Raw genomic sequence first — 22,577 nt, forward strand, 5'->3', positions numbered from 1 at the left:
AAAGAGGTTAAAGAGGTTTAGCTCTTTTGGTAGTGGGATATGTTTTTTTCTGTAGCTCCTCTAAAGACTGTAGGTATCAAAGGTTGTTTCTGAACATTTTGGATCCCTCTTGTGTGGTCAGGATGCTATCTGTTTAGCTTATAAAATTTCAAGGACACAGGATGAACTGGTGTCTCTGAAGCAGAGGCCAAGTATTGGTCTTCTGCTGTATCTCTTGAAATACCAAAATCAAACCATGCCAACCTCATTGAGATGGTACTTCCCAAGCTGGAGTGGCCCCCAGTTCGGGTTGAGGCATTCCCCTTTCGCTCGCAACTTCAACCCAGAAAATGGGCATATTTCTGAATAACAAACTCTGTCATCACAAACATTTTCTGTGTCAGGTCTCCAACTATATTGCCTGGATTTTCTTTCCTTGGAGTGATTTCTGAGTAGAGGTGAATAAGCTATTTTATTTGTCAGTTCTAATTTGAAAAGCAAGTTCATTATGTCTCGAAAGCCTTAACTATAGCACATTAGCTCCATAAGATATTGTACGAATGTCTTGATAAGACACTGGGAAAGACTGACATCCTTGCCTACTTCATTTTGAACTCCCCGTTTGATCTTACTTTCTCCTAGTTGATTCTCCCAGGCAAAGGATAACACATAAAGACAACTCCTTTTCACTGATCTGAAAATATGTAGGAAGGCCCCTCCAGCACTCTCCTTTCTTTCTGAAGATGGTCTCAGCTCCTCCAGCCTCTCATGATAACAAAGATTTTCACTGATGGTAACATCCTTATTTCTGTCCTACAGTGCACATTTTACATCCTTCTGCATGTACAATTCTGGTGCTGCAATGACTGTAGCTACACACTGCTTTAGAAGGAGTTTGGCAATTACAATAATGGTATCATTTGAGGAAACTGATAATCAAATCTCTGCTGCATGAGGTTTTTACCTCTTTTTCTTCCAAGTTTTAAGAACTGCAATGACAGCTTGGTCCTGCTTCTAATTTATTCCTTATTCCATTTCACTCTTCTGTTTCTGATGAAACAACCCCTCACAATCTGATACGAGTGAAAGGCAGCACAGTGTCAAAAGAAAGTCCCACATTTAGCTGCCAAGCAAAAGACAAAATGTACCAGTAGGATGCTGTGCACCAGCAGTGCTTCCAGGAGGCAGCCTTCTTCCAGATCTTGCCCCTAGTGTGTCACTCTTAGAGAGAACAAACCCAACATGTTTTAATGAAGAATATTGGCAGGAAGAGATTGTATTTATCCTTTCTGCAACACCATTTGGACTAGCATCATTTATGCATGTTTAAGGGCTGTTGTTCACTATAAGAGCAGTGACTGGGTGTACCTATTCTGAGACCATGGTTCCATGTACATTTTCGCTAGTGGCTAACTGGATTCCTGCATATCCTTCCAGCCTTGACTGCTTTAGCCTGCCCCTGCCTCCACTGATACCTGTGCAACTCCAGAGAAAAACTTTTGGATATTGCTGCTGCTTTTTTTCTTTTTTTTCCCCCCTTCTCCATGTGGATAAATTCAAGTGTTCAGTTTCAACTGAGCTTCACAGATAGTAGTAGTGGCACACCTGGAGGGACAGTGGAAGAGAACAGGAAAAAAAAATAAGTGAAAAAGAGTGACTGGAAGCAAACTTCCCCAGCTGGTTTCACTGCCTAAGTAAACATGTGGAATTGTACCTAGAACTAGCTTTAAATTACCTAGCTGAGTAACAGCCCTAGTGAGCTACAGAGTGCAACAGAGTGTAGTCACTTGCATATTTTCTTGGTTTCGTAAGTGGGCTCCACAGCCTGCACTGTATCAGTGCCATGATGATGCTGCCTGTGGTACCTGGAATAGTTTAAATATAGCTTATACATGATCTCAGTGAGCTCTGGTCTGTGCAGACATACAGCAAGACAGAATTATGGACTATCCAAGTGCAAAGCTAAACACTATGTTAGGGGTGTCTACTTCATTTCCACAGTCCCTTTTACAGTTATATCTGGGGCCTGTTGACTTCAATCTGCTTGCTTTCAAAACACGCTTGCAGGGCAGGGAAGCAGCCCTGTCCGTGTCCTGTAGAGTGAGATCCAAGAAGCACCCAGACGCATCTATTCTTGCAAGCAGCAAGAATCACTTGGGACTTCACTGCTCCTACCTGTTTAAGGGCAGCCATCAGTGGCACAGCAGACCTGATGGGCTGTGTGGCTTTTCACTCTTCTGTGCAACACTTAAACCACCGGTGAGGTTGGCCCGAGCTATTCTGACTTGCAATTGGACAGGGAACAGAAGTATTTTCTGCCCTTCAGCCTGGGCTGGAGAGGTAACAGCCTCTAACTGGCAAGTGCTGCTGGTCACTGTGGGGTGAAGCACTATCACAAAATGTCAGAAACAGAGAGGTTCACTCTAGGAGTTTGTGGTGGAGCAGAATGATATCTGTATTGTTGATATTAATGCACATCATCCTCAATCACTTACGTATGCCCTCTCCCTCAAGAAAATTAGCCTTCCCTCTGAAATCCTTGTCAATGTTGTAATTATGAAAATACAGATATTTTAAATGCAGTTGAGTAAATGTGAAAGTAGCAGTGGTTTTGTACTTTAAAAGCTCTGCCTGTATTTATATAATTGGGTTATAATCACAGAGGAGGAACTGAAAACCTCATCCTGCAGTGATGGAAATGTCAGAGGTCCCCCACCTTTGGCAGAAGTTGCCTTGGATGAATTGGGCAGGCTGTGGAGCACACTCTAAACAAGCTGTGAGAAGTCTACTTTTAAAATGTTGTGGGAGTTTTGGGGGTTTGGGTTGGTCGGGTTTTTTTTTTTTTCTTTAAATCAGGTCACTTTGCAGATCCAATTTGGAGCTTGCTGCATTGCCAGCCCTTGCTTTGGGCTAACTGATATGTAGTGAGGTGAGCAGCTGGAAAATTGGCAACCTCTTAAATGAGGTTTGTGCCTATCTACATAGCTGTACTGATACAAGGTTTAATCTTTATCAAGTCCATTGAATTTGAGGGAAGAAGAAATGCCACTTTTTGTAAACTGTGAGATAGAAGTCAATGTTTAAATTTCAGAATATTCACCTCTGAGATATGCTGAAATGATCTTTCCAGGAGCTGCTGTGCACTTGTCCTTGCCTGGGAGGGCAAAGTGAACAAACAGGGTGGAGGGACCGGAATCATGGGCAGAGTGTGAGGGTGTGGGGTGGCCACAGGAAGGTTGGCAGCAAGGGCAGAGCTCCTCCAACTGATCAAGATTCTCTTCAGTATCTGGGCAGGGGCCAAAAGTACAGAGACAAGACTATGTAGTTGGTATATTTCCTCACAGGAGAGCCTAGGGTATCTCCGTTGCATTACTGCTTCCTTACCACCCCTTGCATTGTTGTGCTATAGATGGGTTGTCCTCATGAACCTTCTTATGGCCTGGAGAAACTTCCAACTTCATGAACCATGGGCCAAAGAGTAGCCACGCTCCATTGTCTGTAGTTGTATTCAGGTTGTATTCGAGTTCGCCTGCTGTGAATGTACCTTTTTTTCAAGTTTTTTTTTACTTTGTTGCAACTAACAACAATCCTTTCAATGTATTTATTGACAAGCATAGATTCACAGATATTTCTGCCAGTCTAGTTTTTACATCACAACCTGAGGCTATGTGAAGGAATGGGCAAGTTTTTGGAGTGGACCTTAATTTTATTCCTATTCAGAAGTGGAAAAAGAGGCAGGGACAACAAACCCTGCCAGTTCAAATCATCTTTTGCTGAGTTTCCTGATGTGGCTATTTGCATTCTTTTGTGAATTCAGATTGGCTGTTAGCAGCCTCCAAATAAAACATGGTTATATGGAGATGTACCTTGGCCCTGTTCTTGCTTGGCGACATGAGACACAGAGCAGCCAACTGGTTCAGCTCATGCTACGTGTCCTCTTCCAGCAACTGCTTCCTATACAGTTCACTGCTGTCCAAATTAATGGGATTGTTGCTTTAGCTCAAGATGTGGCAGATTTAGTTCTGGTGTTTGTGTCAGCAATCAATAAAGTCAGGAAACTGCCTTTACAGAGCATTCAAAAGCCCTTTTATTCTTAAAGAATCAAATCCAGGCTTCTGTTAAATAAAGCAAAGGCTGCCATCATTAAAACACTGGGACTGCAAGTTTGGCCACAAAAATGTTACAGTAATGCAGTTGGTATTCAGTCCTTTCTCTCAGCATTGCCAAGTCTGGCTTTTATTTATTTATTTATTACTATTCACAAGTCTCATGTCTTTCTTGCATTCCATAAAGCCTCAGTGTTTACAGGCATCTTCTCATCGAAGAATCTCAGCTTCCAGTTTTATAAATATCTGCTACTAGCCCTCGTGGACAGAGAGGAAGCATGAACATGTGATAAGGCTGATCCTCACAGGCAAAACCAGAAGGCTCATAAAACCCTGCGTTTAAAAATTCAAATCATGACTTTTAAAGAGGATCTCATGAACTTGGTCTCTCATTTATGTGTCTCAAGTGCCTGGTGTAAGACTGTACTGATGGTCGCCTGGGTCAGGCCATGATTTCAGTGCAGAAGTGCTGTTACACAGAGAGCCAGAGAGCACTGCAGTACTGATGGATTGGGGGAGGAATCTTCTTTCTATTTAATACATTCCTGTATAACTTCATGGCCTGAGCACTGCTTTGTGCAGCCTGTTTACTGTGTGTTTCATAAAGGCCAGAGGACTCATCTTGTTGCTCTGAAAGTGCTTAGCCCATCTTTGGCTGGATTTACTGTACAGGAAGGACAAATGGTTGCTTAGGAAAGCAGCAGATATAATGAGAGAGCTGGGCTGGACTTTTTTCAAACAAACAAATAAAAGCCAGCAACTCTCAGTTTGGTGTGGACTCTGCCGGTTTGTTTGTTTCGTCGCCCCATTGTCTTCTCAATCCCTTTTTTTTTTCCCATTTGTTACAGCATTTCACAAAACATGGCCTGTGTAATTCCTGGAGGAAAATATTTCACCTCACGCAAAGCTGTAGCAAAACTGATGCATCATGGCTATTTCCCAATCTCCCCTGCCTCACTGACTTCTTGTAATTTGTAGAAATTCTTTTAGCTTCTCCTCACAGGGGCTACCCGATGAGAGGAAGCGTAACCTTCCTCCACTCAGCAACAAAAATGCAATGGTGTTGGAGCACTTCCCATTTTCACAATGTCGCTGTATAGCGCAGCACAGCACTGGAACTGGCCGCTATCTTCTTCCCCATTCTTCGGGTACAGGAACCAAGGAACAGAGACGTGAACCGACCCACAAAGGGCAGCGCAAGAAGCGAACCCCGCAAGCTCCGCCGGCTCAGGCTGGCAAACCCCTGCCCGCGGTTCCACTTGTAGCAGCACTTTTGCCAGACGACTGACGCCGGAGTAACAACAGGGTTTTTTAACTTGGGTCCATTAGAAATACAGCCATATACCGAGGTATTAGTGGTTTATTTTAGAAAGGTTATTTATTAAACTCCTCGTTTCTGCAGCTGCCGAGCAGGGTCGCCCTCAGCCGAGGGAGCCGCTGCCGAGTGACAACGGCACCAGGAAAGGCTCATGTCGCCTCCCTGGCTCACAGGTCCCAGGGATGCCGTGCCTGAGCTTCCCGCAAAGGAAGGGCAGGACCGGGCACAGCACACCAGGCCCTGCCCCGCCGGCCGCCGACCCGGCCCCGCTCGTGGGCGGGCGCAGGCGCGGTGCCCCGTCGGCCGCTACCCCACTCCCCGTCGCTGGGCTGACGCGACGGCGCCGGCGCAGCGCGCTCCGGCCCGGCGTACGGCGGGGGCGGAGCGCGGCCCTGGCGGCGGCCGGGATGAGCCGGGTGGCGCCGGCGGGCGGAGGTGAGGTGGGGGGCGGTGGACCCGTGAGGGCCGTTATGGCGGTTGAGCGGCGGTCTCGGCCCGCTCGGTGCTCAGCCCCGCGAGTGCGGGGCACCGCGGCCTGGCCAGAGGCCGCCGGGCCTCCGCTGCAGGGCGGCTTCGGCTGGTCACACCGTGCGGGCCGGGGAAGCGGGAGGCAGTGTCCGCCCGGAGCTCCCGCGCGGCAGCACGCAGGGTTTTCTCGCCCGGGCTCGGCTCGACCCCGGTGGCCGGAAAGCGGGGGGGGCCGGACACTCACCGGGAGCCGCGGGCGGAGGCCGCAGGGCGCCGCTCGCCGCTGTGCTGCCCCCCGGCCTTCTCTGCGGGGCTGCCGCCTCTCCTGCCCGCACCGTGGGTGCCGGGGGCAGGCGCTGGCTCCTGGTTCCTGGCGTCGTCACCGGGGTTTGACTGCGCTGGCCAGAACAAGGAGTCAGGAAAAACCCGGGGCGGCGCGGGGTCCCTCAGTGCCACTCTCTTCTGGGAGGCTCGGGTAGACTCCGTAACTACAGGACTGGGAGAGTGGGGGCGTTGGTGGAGCTGGGCAGCTGTAAAAAGGGATTTTCAGTTAAGAGATTTATTTTTTTTTCCCATCATTGGGCTCTCGACCCCACTTCTCTGCCCTTTTGCCTTTTGCTCACAGAGACTCCCAATCTCTTTGCTGTGTAAGCAGAGAGAGCTTATCTGCTCCAGCACTGTCTCCACCTGTCCAAACTGGGCTGCGCTGGTCAGGCAGGGCCGGGGAGCTCAGCGGGGTGGCTGTCACAGGTGGGGTGCTGGACGGCAGGGCAGGAACAGCAGAGCTATTCCTCAGGTGAGGAGCTTTAACTAACATGCTGTCCCTACAGCCATCTGCAAATTAAACTTGTTCTAGCCAAACTTCTCGCTCAGAAGAGAAGCAGAATGTCTTTGGTAATAGCCTTACCTTTACTTATCTCTGTGTGTGTCACTAACATAAGTAGAGAAGTCATCTTTTTTCAAAGCTGCAGGAATATGTGTTTAATGCTTGTGAAAATACAGTGTTTCTTGAGGAAAGCCTTTAGAAAACACAAGGGGGACCCTTGAGCCCAAACATGTGCAAGGACCTTGACTGGAATTCCAGTTTCTGTTCCCTTCACAGGGCTTGGACAGCAAAGTTCAAAAGACTTTGTTTCAGCTACTTCTATGCTTCTTCCTTGCAGAGGTATTCAGGAAGGAAGGGGCAAAGCTTGACTGATACTTCATTAAAATCAAAAGTGTAAAGATGAAAAATTAGTTATGTCCTTACTACTTGTACAAAAATAACTTTGGATTCTTTAATCTAGAAATTGTTCATCACTCTGATTTGTGACAGCATTTCTCTTAAATGCTATTTTATCTGATAGCCATATCTCCACTAATCTAATTTAGCCTGAAGGGGGATGTTTCTGTAAGTAAATTATAATCATCTTGCCAGAAATAAATTTAGCAGATGTGTAGCCAAGCGGGTGAGACTGTGGGTTAGTTCCCGGAACACTAGTAGGGAGAAGGGAAGAAACCAAAGTAACTGTACGAGTTTAAGCCTTGCAGTGTGATAGCTGAGGTCATCAACTGCATGCCCTGCTGTGTTCCCATGAGTTGGTAACTTTGGACTTTGGCCATTTCTTTATGGTCTTGCGTTAGTATGTTTTGTCGAAGTGCATTTCCCTAGGGGTTGTTTCACCTCTGGGACAAAAATGTTTGGTTGACAGTTCACAGAACTGTGCTGGGCAGATCAGAAAAGAAAGCAAAGTGGAGGTAATTCTCAGTGCTTTGAATCTGCATTACTTCTGCATGGGCTAATTGAATCATTTCAGACTTCCTGACGTTATCAGCCTAGTTCTGGCCATGCGGTGGTTTGAAGAGAGACACCCTTCCCCAGCTTCCTTTCTCTGTCTTTCCAGTTCTGGATTCCAGTTGGGGGAGGGAGGGCATCCTCTTGCACAACACAGCCCAGCTCTCTAGCCTCAGGCCCGATTTCTCTTTCCTGCTTATCTTCTGTCCTTGAGAGCCAGCCCCTGATCTCCCCTGGGAAAAGCTGGACTTGTGGGGTGTTGCAAGAACTGCTGCCTCCCTTGGGAGCAGGTGATGCATGAATTACTCGTGCCCACACAAGGCCATGCTCCCAAGGCTGTTTGCTGATTAGATTGCTAATGCTCTTCAAAACAAGCTTCTTTTATAATTTGAATAGCAATATTAAAAACTGGACAGTTGGGGATGGGGGGTGGGGGGAATAACAACCTAAGAGTTAGCAAGTGAGCTGTATTTGAATTACCAGCTACATGTGTCTCTTGATCTGCTGGCCACTCGGATGCAGCGCTAGATGGCTTGTGGTGATCTCAGTATGAAGTAGCTGTGCTGCTGCAGTGCTCTGGGTTTGTTCTGTGCCCATGTGGACAAAAGGTATCTGTGGTCTGACACTTCGGGTGTCAGCTGGAAACCTTTGGTTAGAGGCCTGTCAGCAGCACTGGCTGGGACTGCCTTTCCTGCTTCTGTGCTCTTCAGTGAAAACCTGGGCTCTCTAAACCTGCCAAAAATAAATAGGGCTGCAAAGGACTAATTAGTGATCAAACTGTAACAGGCTTAAAATTGGTGAAAGATTTAAATGTGTAGTGTCTTTTCCAGTACTTAATTTCACTAAAGGTGGCATAAGCTGCAGCCATGTAAGTTGCAAATGGCATGAGCTGCAAATTGCTTAAAGGAAAATATAGCATGTATCTATGCTGAATTTGTTACTTGGTAAAGGATCACAGGCCTCGCATTCCTCCCTTCGTCGTGTGTAGGTGTTCAGTGAATTTTAGGCCAGCTTTATGTCAAGTTGACACGGTCATGCTTGCTTGTAACTTACCAGAGCTCCAGGGATAAGTCTCTATTCTAAAAACCAAGTGCCTCCCAAATATGTTTTTAAAAGCTTAGAATACAAAGCAAATTTATAACCAGAATCTGCCATTAGTGCAGAGCTGTAATGGTTTGGGGTTGTCTTTGGCCAGTGCAAAAGAGATTGTGCCGTTTAATATATAATCATTTGCAGGTGGTATGTCAAACATAGCCAAAGGGGTGAAGACTAATGACAGCAAATTTCTTTCACTTATGGTCTCTGGGAGGTGTACATCTTGGGCTCTTCTGGGTTTAAGATTTTGCTGGCATAGTCTTGGCAGCATCTCTGTGCAGTGGAGGTATGACTTATACAAGGCAAATGTCTCCTAATGGTGCAAGTTCCCCCACTTCAGAGGTTTTTTTCCATCTGTGTCAATGTATGGGGTGGAGATGTGACTTTCCCTTCAGCTTCTTAAACTTCGGGTGGTGCTTGCTTTATTTTTGGTCTTCTGTTGCTCACTTCAGTTCCTTTTCTAGCAGTGCGCTTTTAAGCTGTCCATTTGCCTTGCTGATTTATGTCGCTGAGTAAAACCAGTAATAGTCTTGTAGCACTGATGGAAAATAAGTTCTTCAAGCAGCACCTTTAATTAAATATTTGCGTATGGATTATCTTTTGTCATTCAAAGTAATACTGCTGTTAGAAAAGTGAACTGTTTCAGCTCCTAGAACTGGGATTAACTGCTCCTTGGAGGAGGCCTTTGCTTTAAAGGGATCCAGACTCAAAACTGATTATGTTTGAAAAGGGAGAGGGGAGAGCAGGAAAGGTTTGCTTGGATTAAATGACTTAGACTTTCTTCCCATTTTAAGGAGAAGCATTTTTTGTGCAGAAAAAACCTTCAATGTGGGGAAATTGGTGTGTGCATCACAGGCAGTCGTGAAGTATTTTTTAATCCTGTAAATTATAACGTGAAGCATTTTTTAATGGTCTAAGTTAAAAATGAAGCAGAAGAACATGTGGGTAGAGTAGCTTTCCTAAGATCTTCCTTTGTTGCAATATAAGAAGCTGGATTTCATGACGCTAATGAGCAAACGAGCTATTTCGATTGCTGCTGATGCAATTGGTTGCGTTGAAAGTGTGGCACCACTCTTGTCACTCAGTTCCAGTTTGCCTCGGGTTCTTTTTGTTGTCTTATCTTTGCTAGGATCTAGTTCAGTATTTTTCCCACTGTGATCATTAGTTTAGTCTACTATGGGTGAAACAATGGCAGCTGTAGGTGTTTCAGCTCCTGCGTAATCCACGGCTGTTCACAAAACCAGTGGTTGCTCAGCCTTCTTCCATGACTGACTTCCATGACAGTGCCCGTGGAGGGAATGCTTCTTGTTGGGCATTGCGATGAGAGAGGAAGGAGAAAAGCGATGACTCCAAGTCATTCAGGAGTTCTTAAAACCTGGCATGTATATTGCAGAGTTACTGGGCACATATTGTTGAGGCTGAGAAGCAGTGAAACCATTACCTTCATGTGCTGTGCTCTTCTTAGAGTACTCAAGACTGGCTGCGTTGGCAGAAGCCCCCTGTATATGTGGCTCTGCTCAGAATGCTATAGTTTTGCTGGGTTGGTTTGTTTTACCTGGATGGAAATGTGGCTGCAGTAAGCCGTCATAGCAAAACACTGGTTTGGCTGATGTTTCCTGGGGCCACTCAAGGAATGTTTTGTAGGTACTGTACACAGTAGGCAGAAATGCAGAGTTTGTAGCATAAAAAAAAAAGGCAGGTGTAAACTGGATCTAGTGTGGAGAAATATGTAAGTGCTAAAAGAGCAAGTGTGAGAAAGTCGGCATGATTAGGTGTTATGTCATGATTTTTATGGTAACTAGGTTGCATGGTGACTAGTAGAGGGTTACAAAAGAGCTGGAACCTACTGCAGTTCTTATACTGTTAAGCTGTACTGTCTTGCACATCTCTGTCAGGGAAGGTAGCCAGGTTCCTTTCTAAGTTAGTGAACTCTGGACTGTTCTCTGTATGCTAGGAATATTTTACCCGAGTGCTAAATAATATTCTTCATCCTCTCTGCATTTCTACTCCCCTCTCACTCCTCCACAACAACAACAACAAATAGGAAAAAAAAAAAAAGCCACCTGATGTTTATATCTAAGATGAGTGAAGAATGCAGAAGAGCTTCTTAAGTCAGGCTTTAAATACTTTAAATACCTGGGTTTGCAGCTGTCTAACATTCATATTTGCCTTTAAAGTCCAGTTGTTAATGTTTTATTTCTGCTTACAGGCTCCTTTATTTTCAACTAGTTGATGCTTTTGTGTAATGCTTGGGACAGATGTGGCTAAGGGAAAATTTGTTATAATAGTCTGTAAGTCAGAATCAGTTGGATAGAGGGGGGCAAAGTCCATTTCTGAATTTAAGAAAAATAAAAGCTGTTGTAAAATACAGGATGCGAGATGTGATGTACTTGGTGAGGCTGCGAGAAGTTGCGTGAAACATCCTATGTTGTGTGTGCAGCTGATGCCTTCCCCTTGTTTTTCTGGATTCTTCTACCTTTGAATTAATATTTTAATTATGTAGTGAATATGAGTAGATATTACTCTGCAAGCTTTACACTCCTGTGTAGCCTCTTATTGCACACTTGTGAGATGCAGGTTTTTAGTGAGGGAAAGGGAATTTTAAGGTGATTAACTGGTGTCCTGAATTGATATTGCTTTGTCAATGCAAAGATAAACAGTAATTATAGAAGGTGATGGTGGTGTTGCCTTATGTAGTGACCTGTTACTGTAAATAAAGAGGAACTGGTTCACAAAGTAAGCTGTGTCATTCTTTATCTAGCTAGAGAATCAACATTTCTGTGGCAGTGTATCCATTACTGTTCCTTTAAGGGGAAAATTTGTGTGAGCATGTGAGGTGTCTTCAGAGTACCTGCTAACATCTATTGCACAAGAGTAAGCATTCCGTTTGTACAGTGCCAATGGAATCAGGTACCTGCACACACTTGTTGACTAACTTGGACTTCAAAGTTTTGTTTTTCAAAAGCTTTTTGAGGCAAGATAGTTGACTGTGCTTGCTCGACAACATTGGGTGTTGAGAGAGATTTAACCTCAGGCCAGAAAGTCAGAAATTACATATAGGGAGTGTGGGCTGGGTGGGGATTACCTGTTTATTGCTTTACCTCAAGGGAAGGTAAATGAGAAGAGCCTGTTTATGCAGAAAACCATTGCAACTGTTGCTTCTTTTCCCTCTTGGTGCAAGTGAGAATGTCCTAGGGAACGTGGAATTGTGTTTGGAGGATGGGTGGAATTTTAGATAGGCATGTTGCCTGAGGAATGTGCCTTAGTGTTTTGCTATTATGTTACAGTCCAGATAACTCTGAATTAATTTCCCTTATTCTTTCAGCTGTTTTCAAGATCATAATGCAGCAGAAAAATGAAAAACCGCAGACAACCTTTGCTCTGGAAAAGAAGTCAGTTGCTGGCCCAGTCTAGAAGATGGACCACTGGATTTGGGGAGCTTGGGAAATACTGCTTCCAAAAGCAATTTTACCTAGCTAAGAAAAGACAGAGTGCTCAGCTAATTGTGAGCTTAAATCACAACAAACTGTTCAGAAGACTGCAGTGCAGAAGGAAGGCACTTGAGCTCGAGAGCAGGTGGGCTCCTGAGGTGCCTCTAAATGCAGAAACCTGTCAAAAGCCTGCCACTGAACCATACAGCTTTTCTCTTACTGAGAGCAAAAAGATCCTGTCCCTATCGCAAAGCCAAAAGCCCATCTGGAAAAGTAGTAAGAAAATTCAACAATGAATTCTTTCAGAGTGAAGATCCCTTGAACGAAGAATTTGAAACTGTTGCTATTCTTAATAGCATCTCTGGCAACATCCATTATGTCTCATGTACACTGGATGGTGCTGCCTTACCTGTAAAGAAAGGTGGTTTTGTATATAGCTGGGAGGAGAGCAATAATGGTGAGGGCAACAGAGTCCTAATAGTTTTAAACAACTATAAAAGGAAATGCTGTTGCAAAGGGAGTGGAATGGAACTTGTGGCCCCTTGACAAGTGTAAAGAGGTCCAAATTTAACCATCATACTGTAAAAAAGAGATCTTTATTTATGATGCATAAGAAACTTTCTATGGTTAGATTTCGGTATAGAATTATAAAATCCCCGCAACTTCGAGCAAGAGGCAAAACCTGCAAATTGAGAAAAATCAAGCCAACGTGGGTGAAGAAAGTTACGGGGGACCATCAAGAGACGCTCCAGCGGGATTTTGAAAGTGGATTGTGTAATTGGCTTTCTTACTGGAAATCTAAAAGTAACCGTCTTTGGAACCGGTACAGCTTATCAGATATGAACCATAATACACCCAAATCTTTAGGAGAGGAGAATGAACCATGCACACCTGAGATTTGCCGTACGCAGGATGCGTTACTGGGTGCTGAGCCGTGTTCTGAGGAGCCAGAATCCAGAAGGCCTGATGGCAGTGTGGATGCTGTCCCACCAGAACTGCATGCTAGATCTTCTCCAGAGGCAGAGACCTTGCAGCAGGTGGAGACTAACGGGGCTGTGGCAGAGGAGCATTGCTCTGACATTTTCGTCTCTGTGACAGGAAAAGAAATTTCAGGTCAAGATGATGCTGAATCTAATGAGGTTATGGGTGTAGATGGAATGATACTGTTGCAATCCTCCTTGCAGGATTCTGATGTTAATCATAATTTTGCAAATGGACCTTTATCCATGGAGCTGGCACAAAAGGAGGACAGCCCTAGCAAAATGGAAGTAGAGGGCTCCTTAAACCTGGACATTTTTAGTGCAAAGTTACTAGATCACCCGTACTGTAAAAGTCCTCTTGAGGAGCCTTTACCAGAAAGCACAGGACTAAAATCCGGAACTCATAAGGGAGGCAAAAGGAACAGTCAGAAAACTTCTCGGGTGGCTGATGAGCAGTTGGCAACGTGGCTTTGTGGTATACCTTTTTACGTATCTCAGGGCTTCCAGGAGTTTCTGAAAACTGCTGGATGTATTGTGGCATTTACATATTGTGTTAATTCCTTTCTTAAAACGGTTTCTTATTGTGAACTGTAAAGGGTGCTTATCATAACGCTTAATGAGATCAGGCTGCAAAGAGGAGAGCTGCATGAAGGAAGGACAAATCTATGCTTATCTGACAAGCTGTTTTGAGGGATAGTTGAATAGTGCCTCTGCTGCTTTTGTTTTAGAGAATACAATGTAATTTAATTGAAATCTTTGTGGAAAATTGTTGATAAGCATTTTAAATGTCTTTTATCATGTGGTTTCAGAAGATGATATGGGGTTAAGACTTCCAATTTTTAAATGGTTGACAATTATTACTCAGCTTGGTTTTTGAAAACCCCTGGTGTTCTAATACTTCCAGCCTTATCCTCTCTTCTCTTGCTCTGTCTTAGACTGCAACTAAATCACTTAATGAATCTCAGGTTTTAATAGCCAAGTATCGTTCATCGTCACTTAGTTTTCTCTACAATTGTTCATAAAGTAGGCTTAATGAATCTTATCAGGCAATATTTTTCAAAAAGGCAAGACTAGTCTTAGCAAAGGTTCAGCAAAAAGACTTTGGAGGTTTTTTACTTAATGCTGAGCGTGTGGTATTTGATAGTCTCTCTAAAGAGGAACATGGTAAAAATAGTAATCGGTGTCTTATTTATGTATAGGAGCACACTATACACATAGTAAGAAGCAGTAAGTTAACACATTGTGCCACCTAGTACCATTAATATAATGTTCAAGTTCAGTGGTTTTCTGGTTACCGAAGTCTTCCTTTGGAGAAATTTGCTTCATAGATTCCCATAAACCTGAAGCTGGTGTCAATTAGTGTTAAAGGGATTGATTGAAGTTTGACATGCTCTGATTTTTCTGCCAACCTTTTTGTCCTTCAGTTTTGCAATTGATCCTCTAAAGCAAAACATCAAGAAGGAGGCATTGAACCTCAAAAGATGATTTAGCTTTCCACATCCATATTCGCAAGTGAGTATGGGATGTGTTTCTCTATGACTGGTCCAGCAAGGACCAGGCGCTATGTGAGAAATGGAGAGAAATTGTGGTACCATAGTGAATGGACCACTTCTGCAATGGAGTTTTAAAGTTTGTTCAGCAGAAAAAGGCATATGGTCCTTCCATAACAGTTAAGAACTAAGATTATGTCAGGGTGGCAAACGTTACTGTTTTCCCAGCAGATAGGCAGTCATGTTCCTGTTCATGGGAGGCCTGAATAACTTAAAATTAAAAGACAAGGCAGCAAATGCACCAAGCTTTCCCACACTTGATAATTTTTTTTCTTACCTAGCTTTTGCATGAAAGTAGGTGAGACCAGTTTCCATTTTCTTCGGAGTTGAGGGTTCTCCTTGAGGATTTAAGCCAAGTCTACACTACATGTTCATACTGATAGTATAGTTCTTCTGGGTTTTCTCAGCTAAAAAGCTATAAAAAAGAATTTTAATTTTAGTATTACTATGTACAGGAGTTCTTGTCTTTTTAGGAATGTTAATAATTAACTGTACCTTAAAGATACTGTTAACCTAGCAAGAGTTGCTAGGGTTGATGCATGAAGCAGATGTAAGTGTTGAGGATGCTCTGGGGTTTCTAATTTCTCTGCACCAGCTGAACTTGGATGTTAATGGGCTGCAATATTTAGTGCATTCTGATGTGATATTGGGTATCAAACAGAGCTGCGTGGTGAATCCTTTTCATGATGGGTGTCTGATCATGCACCAGGTCCAAACTTTATATTTTCCTCGAGTTATTCAGTTACACCAGCTCAAGTGAAGTCAGAGCCTACCTAGAGGACTCCTGGAGCTCTGCTGCTATTAGTTGTAGCTACAAGAACAGTCCTTCCTCTGTGTGTATGAATAAAAAGCTTTTAAAAATTTGATAGGCTAAAAGAGAATAAGGTACACATATAAGCCCCATGAATCGTCTATCTAGACTTCTAGCCAGAGTGAGAAATATCCTCCCTGTCGCAGTCTACTGAGATCTAAGGGGTAAAAGTTGTTAGGCAACTGTGTAGCAGTGTTGTGAGGAAGGTTATCTTCCCATGAAGAGCACTTCCTTGTTGTCTGATCTCTCTCTTCAGTCCTCCCTTCCTTCTGTCACACGTTCAGATTTACTTCTTGCTATACTTCACTGCTTTTCTCAGCTTTTTGTGTTTTGTTCTTGGTCTCTCTCTTTTCTAATTCTTCTCTTACTGTTGTTCTTCTGGCATTTTTTTCTGTCACGTTTCTCTTGTCTGGCTTCTCCCTATCCTAATATTTGAAAGTTTCCAGGAAATGTTGTTAAAGTCTTAGTAAGCAGAGAGCTGTCCAGTGATGCTCTCTGCCATCACACCCTGGCTGGAGAAGAGTGCTGTAGTTTGGGTTGGTGCAATATCCCTGGACTCTGATCTCAGATCCGGCTTTCTGTATACAGAACATGTGTTTTCTGCAGCATTTGAAAATTAAGTTTCAGAAAACTGGACAACTTTTCTTTTTTCTTTTAATCACTAGCAAGTGTTGAAATTCTGTTTTCCATTCTCTTTCATTCTCAAAGTAGTTTTGGATGCTTGGGTAGAATTTATGTCTCCAGTGTTCCAGTCTTGTGTTTGAGGAAAAAATAATCTATTTCATAGTTTTTTAAATTCCTCCAGTATTCATCTCTTCATTATTTCCTAGTTTGTATCTTTTGTTTCTGGTGTTATGGCTGCCCAGTGCTTTCCCAGGCAATGGCAGGCTGACATGGCTGGCCATGTCACCTTAAATGCTGTCCCAAGGATGCAAGGTTAAGTGGGTTAAGCTTGCTGAGAGTCTGTCTGGTGCCTTTTCTGTTTGCTACAGTGACAGCAGAGGAACTGAACAGACGGCAAATGCTCTGCCAACCAAGGCTGCTTACATCTGAGGAGAGTAATTTTGCATACCATAAGGACAAGATACTGGGTTTTCAGTGAAAACTGTTGCAGAAACTGATGGCTTTTCCTGTTGCAGTAAAATTATTTAAGTTGCTAATTGAAATAGGCAGGGGTGTGGATTCTCCTCGTAGCACTGGTATAATTAGTTTGATGAATATATGTGTGTGTATGGCAAGAATGGGGTCTGATCTTTTCCTGTAAAGATGAGTGATCAGATTACTGCTTTTTTTGTTTTTGTCCTCCTTCCCCTACCCCCGCTTTTATTTCATGTTGCCAATTTGAGCTCAGTTTTCTTAAATATATACTTGCCATGTGTGGTGCTGTTTGTTGGTTGAGTGTAGAATGATTGCTGCTTGCACTTGGAAGAAATGGCTGCTTTATTGGAGTAGTGAACTTGGAAAGTTCTTTTATATGATTGCACTTTCATTTTTCTGATATATTTGAAGGATTCCTAGATGACGTTATGAAGAAATATGGCAGTTTAGTACCACTGTGTGAAAAAGATGTCATGGGAAGATTAAACGAAGTCTTTAATGAAGATTTCTCCCATAGGTGTGTAGCACTATCTAATTCTAGAGTTTGTAAAGAACAGATTGCTTGCATTGCTATTGCACTCTCCATGTCTAACACCTACCAGAACAGAAGTCCATTTGGCATGATCTTGACTTGTGTTTTTTTCTACGTTTTCAATCCTGTTTTAGAAAACCTTTTATCACAAGGGAAATCATGAAGTATCGGGAAAAACATCCAAAAACCTCCACGTGCAATTTCCGGGTCTTCTATAATAAGCACATGCTAGACATGGATGATTTAGCTACACTGGAAGGCCAAAACTGGCTGAATGATCAGGTCAGAGACGCTTGGTGTTTATGTGGTTCCTTACCCCTTTTGAGCCCATTAATATTAGGGTATTAGTTGTTCACTTTCTGCTAACATTATAGGTGGACTGTCCTTACTGTACACTAAAAGTGGTGAGCAGCTTTTACAATGGCAGGTGCAATAATAATGGTTATGAGTCTGGAAGATGGAAGGTATCACAACTGAACTGTTGCATTTTATTATTATGTTGCACTATTTTGAGAAAACAGTGACTACCCATAGAGGTGTTAGCATCTTCCCCTATCCCCAGGCTTGAGCAGATAACGAAAGCAAGGTGAAGCAGCAGCCTGTGGCACATAACCAAAAACCCAAGAAGGCTGCAGTGGCCATGGCATGCGCCAGTAGACTTAAATTGAGTTAAACTGCGTTTCAGATTGAGGCAGGCCTAGAGCAGCTAGTTACAGTCTCTCTCTGGGCCAACCACTATTAGTTCCAGAGTGCTCGTCCTTCAGACTACAGCAAAATGTTACTATAATTGCTCACCTCCTTATTGCTGTTTTGGGTGCGAAGGTTCCTACATTTTATGGGAACTTGTGAACTTACTTGGGTTTTACAATATTATTCTGTATGTATTCAACTATTTACTAATTCTTACAGATAATTAACATGTATGGTGAACTCGTAATGGATGCAGTCCCTGAAAAGGTGAGGTTTTTTGTTATTATGCAAATGTACCTAGTGAGAGATTTCGAGGGAAGGGTGGAACATTGAATATTTCAGCTGCAGAAATTGAGATTTAGCTCAATGATGATCTGAGTGGTTCTATTATAATTTGTTGCTATCTGCTGCTCAAATTTTCTTCTCTTCCTGTGCTAAAATACAGTTTTCAGTGCTGTTGCCCTTGTTTCAGGAATTTATTAGATTAGCTCTGCAGGTGATCTCTGTGGTAGGCTGATGTTACTAATGTACCCGTAGAAGACAGGTGACCTGTTTTTGCCTATCCCGTGCTCCTTTCTCCCCTAGAGCTTTCTGTCTCCAGCTTATCTGCTTCCAAAGTGCTTTTTCCATGCCCTTGCTCACCAGTCTAGTGTTTCAGCTGAAATTTCTGATGAAGATGGATTTCTGCTGAGATGACAAACCATGAATTGTAGCATCTGAACCATGCACATGTGCTGCTTGCACTCGCCCACCTACCCACCTCGTAGTTGTGGGGGCCGTAACAGCTCAAGCTGTGTCAGCTGCCTGCCTAGTGAGTGTGAATTGATGCAGAGCTGCTTGGTTCCTTGGCAGCAGTGACTCTACAGGACTCTCTGGTTTGTGCATCCTGAACAGAATGCTTACTTTTTTCCAACTTCAGGGTCTAACTGTTGGTGGCAGTTGGAAAAAAAAAATAATCAAGAAATCAACCCCCCCTTTTTCTGTGACTAAATTTGCAGCAGTGGCAATTATAAAAAGCCATCTGTTTACTGGGAGAGCTGAACAATTTTCAGGTGAGACCACAAAGGAAGAACCAAACAAAGCTGTTTTTAGATGAGCCCTGCAGAACGTAACCCTTAAAATCTTCAAGCTCAGAAGCAGCAGCGTTGTTGCTTTGATTGGTGGTGATGGTGATTCTTCATTAGTATTCTCTATACTTACTGAGTGTACGCTAGGGTTGGAGTGTTGGAGATTGTATCTGTTTGCTTGTGTCTGCTTTTTCTTCATAGTGCGTAATTGAAATCCTCGTGGGAGATTTTGTGCTGGTACCTCAGAATGTGGTTTTGAAGTCTCTTGGCATTGCTAATGGGTGTTAGACTGTGTTTTCAGATACTGAATTTTCTAACTTTTTTTCAAGCCTTCTACCACCTCTACACTAGCAGAATTGTTAAAAACAGATGTTGCAGATTTCCATTTGTACTAATCTGTTCCTGTAATTGCAAGAAGCTAGTCACAGGGAATAATAGTGTTAACCTGGAGCTAGATAATTTTTGTAACATAAGCATACAATTTTTTTTGCTGTAAATTTAGGGTTTTACAAAAGTTAGTTTGTATACAAAGTATACTACATCTCTTTAGTTACAAAAGGGATGCAGAATATTGGTTTTGTCTAGAGCTGGTCATAGTAGTTGAATACAAATGACCGTGGTGTTGGATTGAATTTCATAACCATTTTGATCAATTTTTAAAAATTTTTTTTTTTTTTTTTTAATCTCAGCTCTTCCAACAACTAAAATCACAAATAACTCCCTTTTCCACCACCCCCACTTTGCCAGTCCAATGTTCTCTTCCTTAATCCCTGTAAAGAACAACAAAACCTGTAACTTCTTATCCTGGTGTTTATCTTGCAAGTCCATTCCCAATAAAAAATTAAACATGGTATACCTGGAGATACACAAGTGTGAATATAAGTGCTGCAGTGGCTCACATCGTAAATTAGATGGAAATAAGGTTTGCTTTATTTGCTTGCTGAAGAACAGCAATAGTTTTAAGCTTGGCATGAGCCTCTGTTTGTCCCTACCAGGGTCCTGTTTCTAAACCTGCATTAAATACTGCCTTGTTACATATTGTTTTGTATAAATTATCCTGGGGGAAGGGGAATGATTGTGCATGGATTTCTGTGCTCATTCCTCCTCTTTCTCTTTTTTAGGTTCATTTCTTTAACAGTTTTTTTCATAGACAGCTTGTAACCAAAGGATATAATGGGGTGAAACGATGGACTAAAAAGGTATCCTTTAACTCCATGTCATCAATACTTTGGTTCTTGGGGCTGGGTTGAATCACTAACTTGAAATGGGGTTACAAAGTGTTATTGGCAAAGGATGGGTTTGCAAAGGAGCTATACAAAGTGGGAAGAGGTTAATAAAAATAGTCAGGTCGCATTATTCAAGTTAGTATGGTTGTGTTGTGAAAATGTACTTTGAATGGCTTAATCTTCAGCGGTGGTAGGTTATCTCTCTGTGTATGTTCGTGCAAGCTGTTAATTTAGCTGCAAGAAATGTCTCGATGCTCCTGACAGTGCCAGGTACACTAATCTGCTGGAGAGCAGACTTAATTCTGCTTCTTCCTTTTATCTCAAACTGGGATTGTTTCATAAAATCAAATTGTTACTCCTGAGTAACACATACAGGTATTGAAAAACAGAAATTAGAGACCCATAGTTAATAACCCAAACTGCTGTTTGCATGAGAAGAAGAGAGTTCACCTTGCTTTCCAGAACCCATACCAGGTCATGGGTTGTGATATTTTCTGAGGCAGCTAATACAAAGAGCAGTGCTCTCTCTTTATTTTTTTTTTTTTCCTTCTGTGAACATTTGTCCTTTCTAATATGGGAGATGAGGCAAGACTAATCAAGGGCCATGTTGGAATGTGTGATCTTTCTGCAGAAGCACTTAAATAGCACACATCTGTGAAATGCTAGAGATGAACTCATTATCCAAATATAAAGTCTATTCATATAATTTATTAAAATCTCTTTAAAGAGAGACTGAATATTGGTGTGTAATATTCCCAGATATTTTTTTTTAATGTTCTTTTTCTCCGGCAACCCAAGTTTTGCAAAAACCCCCAAAGTGAAGGTAGATTCTGAAAGCAGAACCTGTATTCCTGTTGCTGCTGAGAAGGGATGAGATGAGAGTAGGACAGTTGTTCAGACATTTGCACTTAAATTCCTGAAGAATCTCTAAAGCAAGAATGAGAACTAAGCAGTTTCTACTGAAAGGTTTCAGTAGGCTGCTTTGTCCTGCAGCATGCAATTAAGGGGAACATGTTTCTGCTTTTTCAACAAACCAGAGTATGGTACCAGGTTTTATAAATGTGCTCTCCTGGGATACGGGAGGGCAGAGCCCAGAAGGACATGTTCTTTGGCATCTAGCTGCAGTGGTTTCAAGGCTCCTGTTTGTGTCTTACCCTTCTGGCCACTGATCAGATCGGCACTCCTGCTCTGGTCCACCCTCATGTCAGCTAGCTGACTGCGCTGTCTTGGTGAAGCAAATCTAGGTTGCCACCATTCTTTCTGTACATGAGGTCTTAACTAAAGACCCTTCCAGCTTCTGGCTGTCTTTTTCGACTTTTCTGCTACAGGTTTGCATGCTTGCAGCAATCGCGCAACTGGGGTCACATGAGGACCCTTGCATTTAGCACAGCTCTGCTGTTGCTGGACATCACAGAAGGTGTAGTTCATTTATCTTATTCCAGTTTTCCTTTATGTGCTTCACTTGCTGATGGGTGACATCTCTTTGCTTCCCTCCAAGAATGATGGATCGTTGTGTAACGAGTGTGCTGTAATCTGGTCAGGAAGCAGTTTCTGCAGGTGGGAGCAGGATTGTCAGTGTTTGTGACAATCGAAGTACTGTTCTGAGCAAGGCTTGGCTGATAACTGCTGTGAATGCTCAGACCTTTTTGCGTCTTCAGCTTCCCAACGTTACTTAAAAAATACACTTTTCTCTCCTACAAACGACCTGTCTTTACCAGTGCCGCAGCAATTATGTACTGTTCAAATTGCACAGTGCTAAAAAAAAAAAAAAAAAAGGCATGGAAATCTTCCCACAGGACGAGTTTTAGTTCAGTATTCTATTTTTGCTTGTTTTCTGGACTGTACCATCAAAAACCCAGCAATTAGACACTCATTTTGAGAGGAGCTGGGAAAAGGAAGATCATGAAAGGCCTTGGCTTGGCTGGCTTCCAAAAGTGAAAGGGCTCATCTGCCACACAGACACTGGGGGTGTTGCATCTGATCTACTTGTTCTGTACTTTAAGACCTTCTCCTTGTTTGCTTGCCCGTGACCACAGTACATCTGCTACAAAGTTAAGTTCAAGAAAGGATGGATCTGCTCTGCCTTCACCCCCTCCTTTCCTCTGCTCACCAAAGCATCATGCACTCCTCCTCTGCCTTCCTCTGACAAGGCACAGAACCTGAATTATAGCAGAGGGAGACAAACTGCATCAGCTTGCTGGTTTTGTAGTATGTTTGTAATTGCCACTGCTTCATAGAATCATAGAATGGTTTGGGTTGGAATGGCTCTTAAAAATCATCTAGTTCCATCACCCCTGCCTTGGGCAGGGACACCTCCCGCTAGACGAGGTTGCTCAAAGCCCTGTCCAACCTGGTCTTGAACACTGCCAGGGATGGGGCCTCCACAACTTCTCCGGGCAACCTGTGCCAGTGTCTCACCACCCTCATAGTGAAGAAATTCTCCCTAATATTT

At 43.1% G+C, this 22,577-nt stretch overlaps 1 protein-coding gene across 3 annotated transcripts in view; it reads left to right on the top strand.

The window, feature by feature from the left end:
• The window catches only part of SENP5 (SUMO specific peptidase 5), a 155,067-nt gene that overhangs the window by 127,514 nt on the left and 4,976 nt on the right, over positions 1-22,577 (top strand). For 2 of the 3 annotated variants that reach the window (XM_030494571.1, XM_032920110.1), the window contains 5 exons: positions 12,066-13,626; positions 17,022-17,127; positions 17,277-17,424; positions 18,052-18,099; positions 20,021-20,098. In XM_030494571.1, the coding sequence (XP_030350431.1) occupies positions 12,675-13,626; positions 17,022-17,127; positions 17,277-17,424; positions 18,052-18,099; positions 20,021-20,098 (1,332 nt within the window). In that variant the 5' untranslated portion in view covers positions 12,066-12,674. Of the gene's footprint in view, positions 1-5,758; positions 5,839-12,065; positions 13,627-17,021; positions 17,128-17,276; positions 17,425-18,051; positions 18,100-20,020; positions 20,099-22,577 lie in introns of those variants that run through there. The other variant, XM_030494570.1, reaches the window with a different exon arrangement.

This window comes from Strigops habroptila, chromosome 8 (genome assembly GCF_004027225.2).
Source record: "Strigops habroptila isolate Jane chromosome 8, bStrHab1.2.pri, whole genome shotgun sequence".
Taxonomy (NCBI): domain Eukaryota; kingdom Metazoa; phylum Chordata; class Aves; order Psittaciformes; family Psittacidae; genus Strigops; species Strigops habroptila.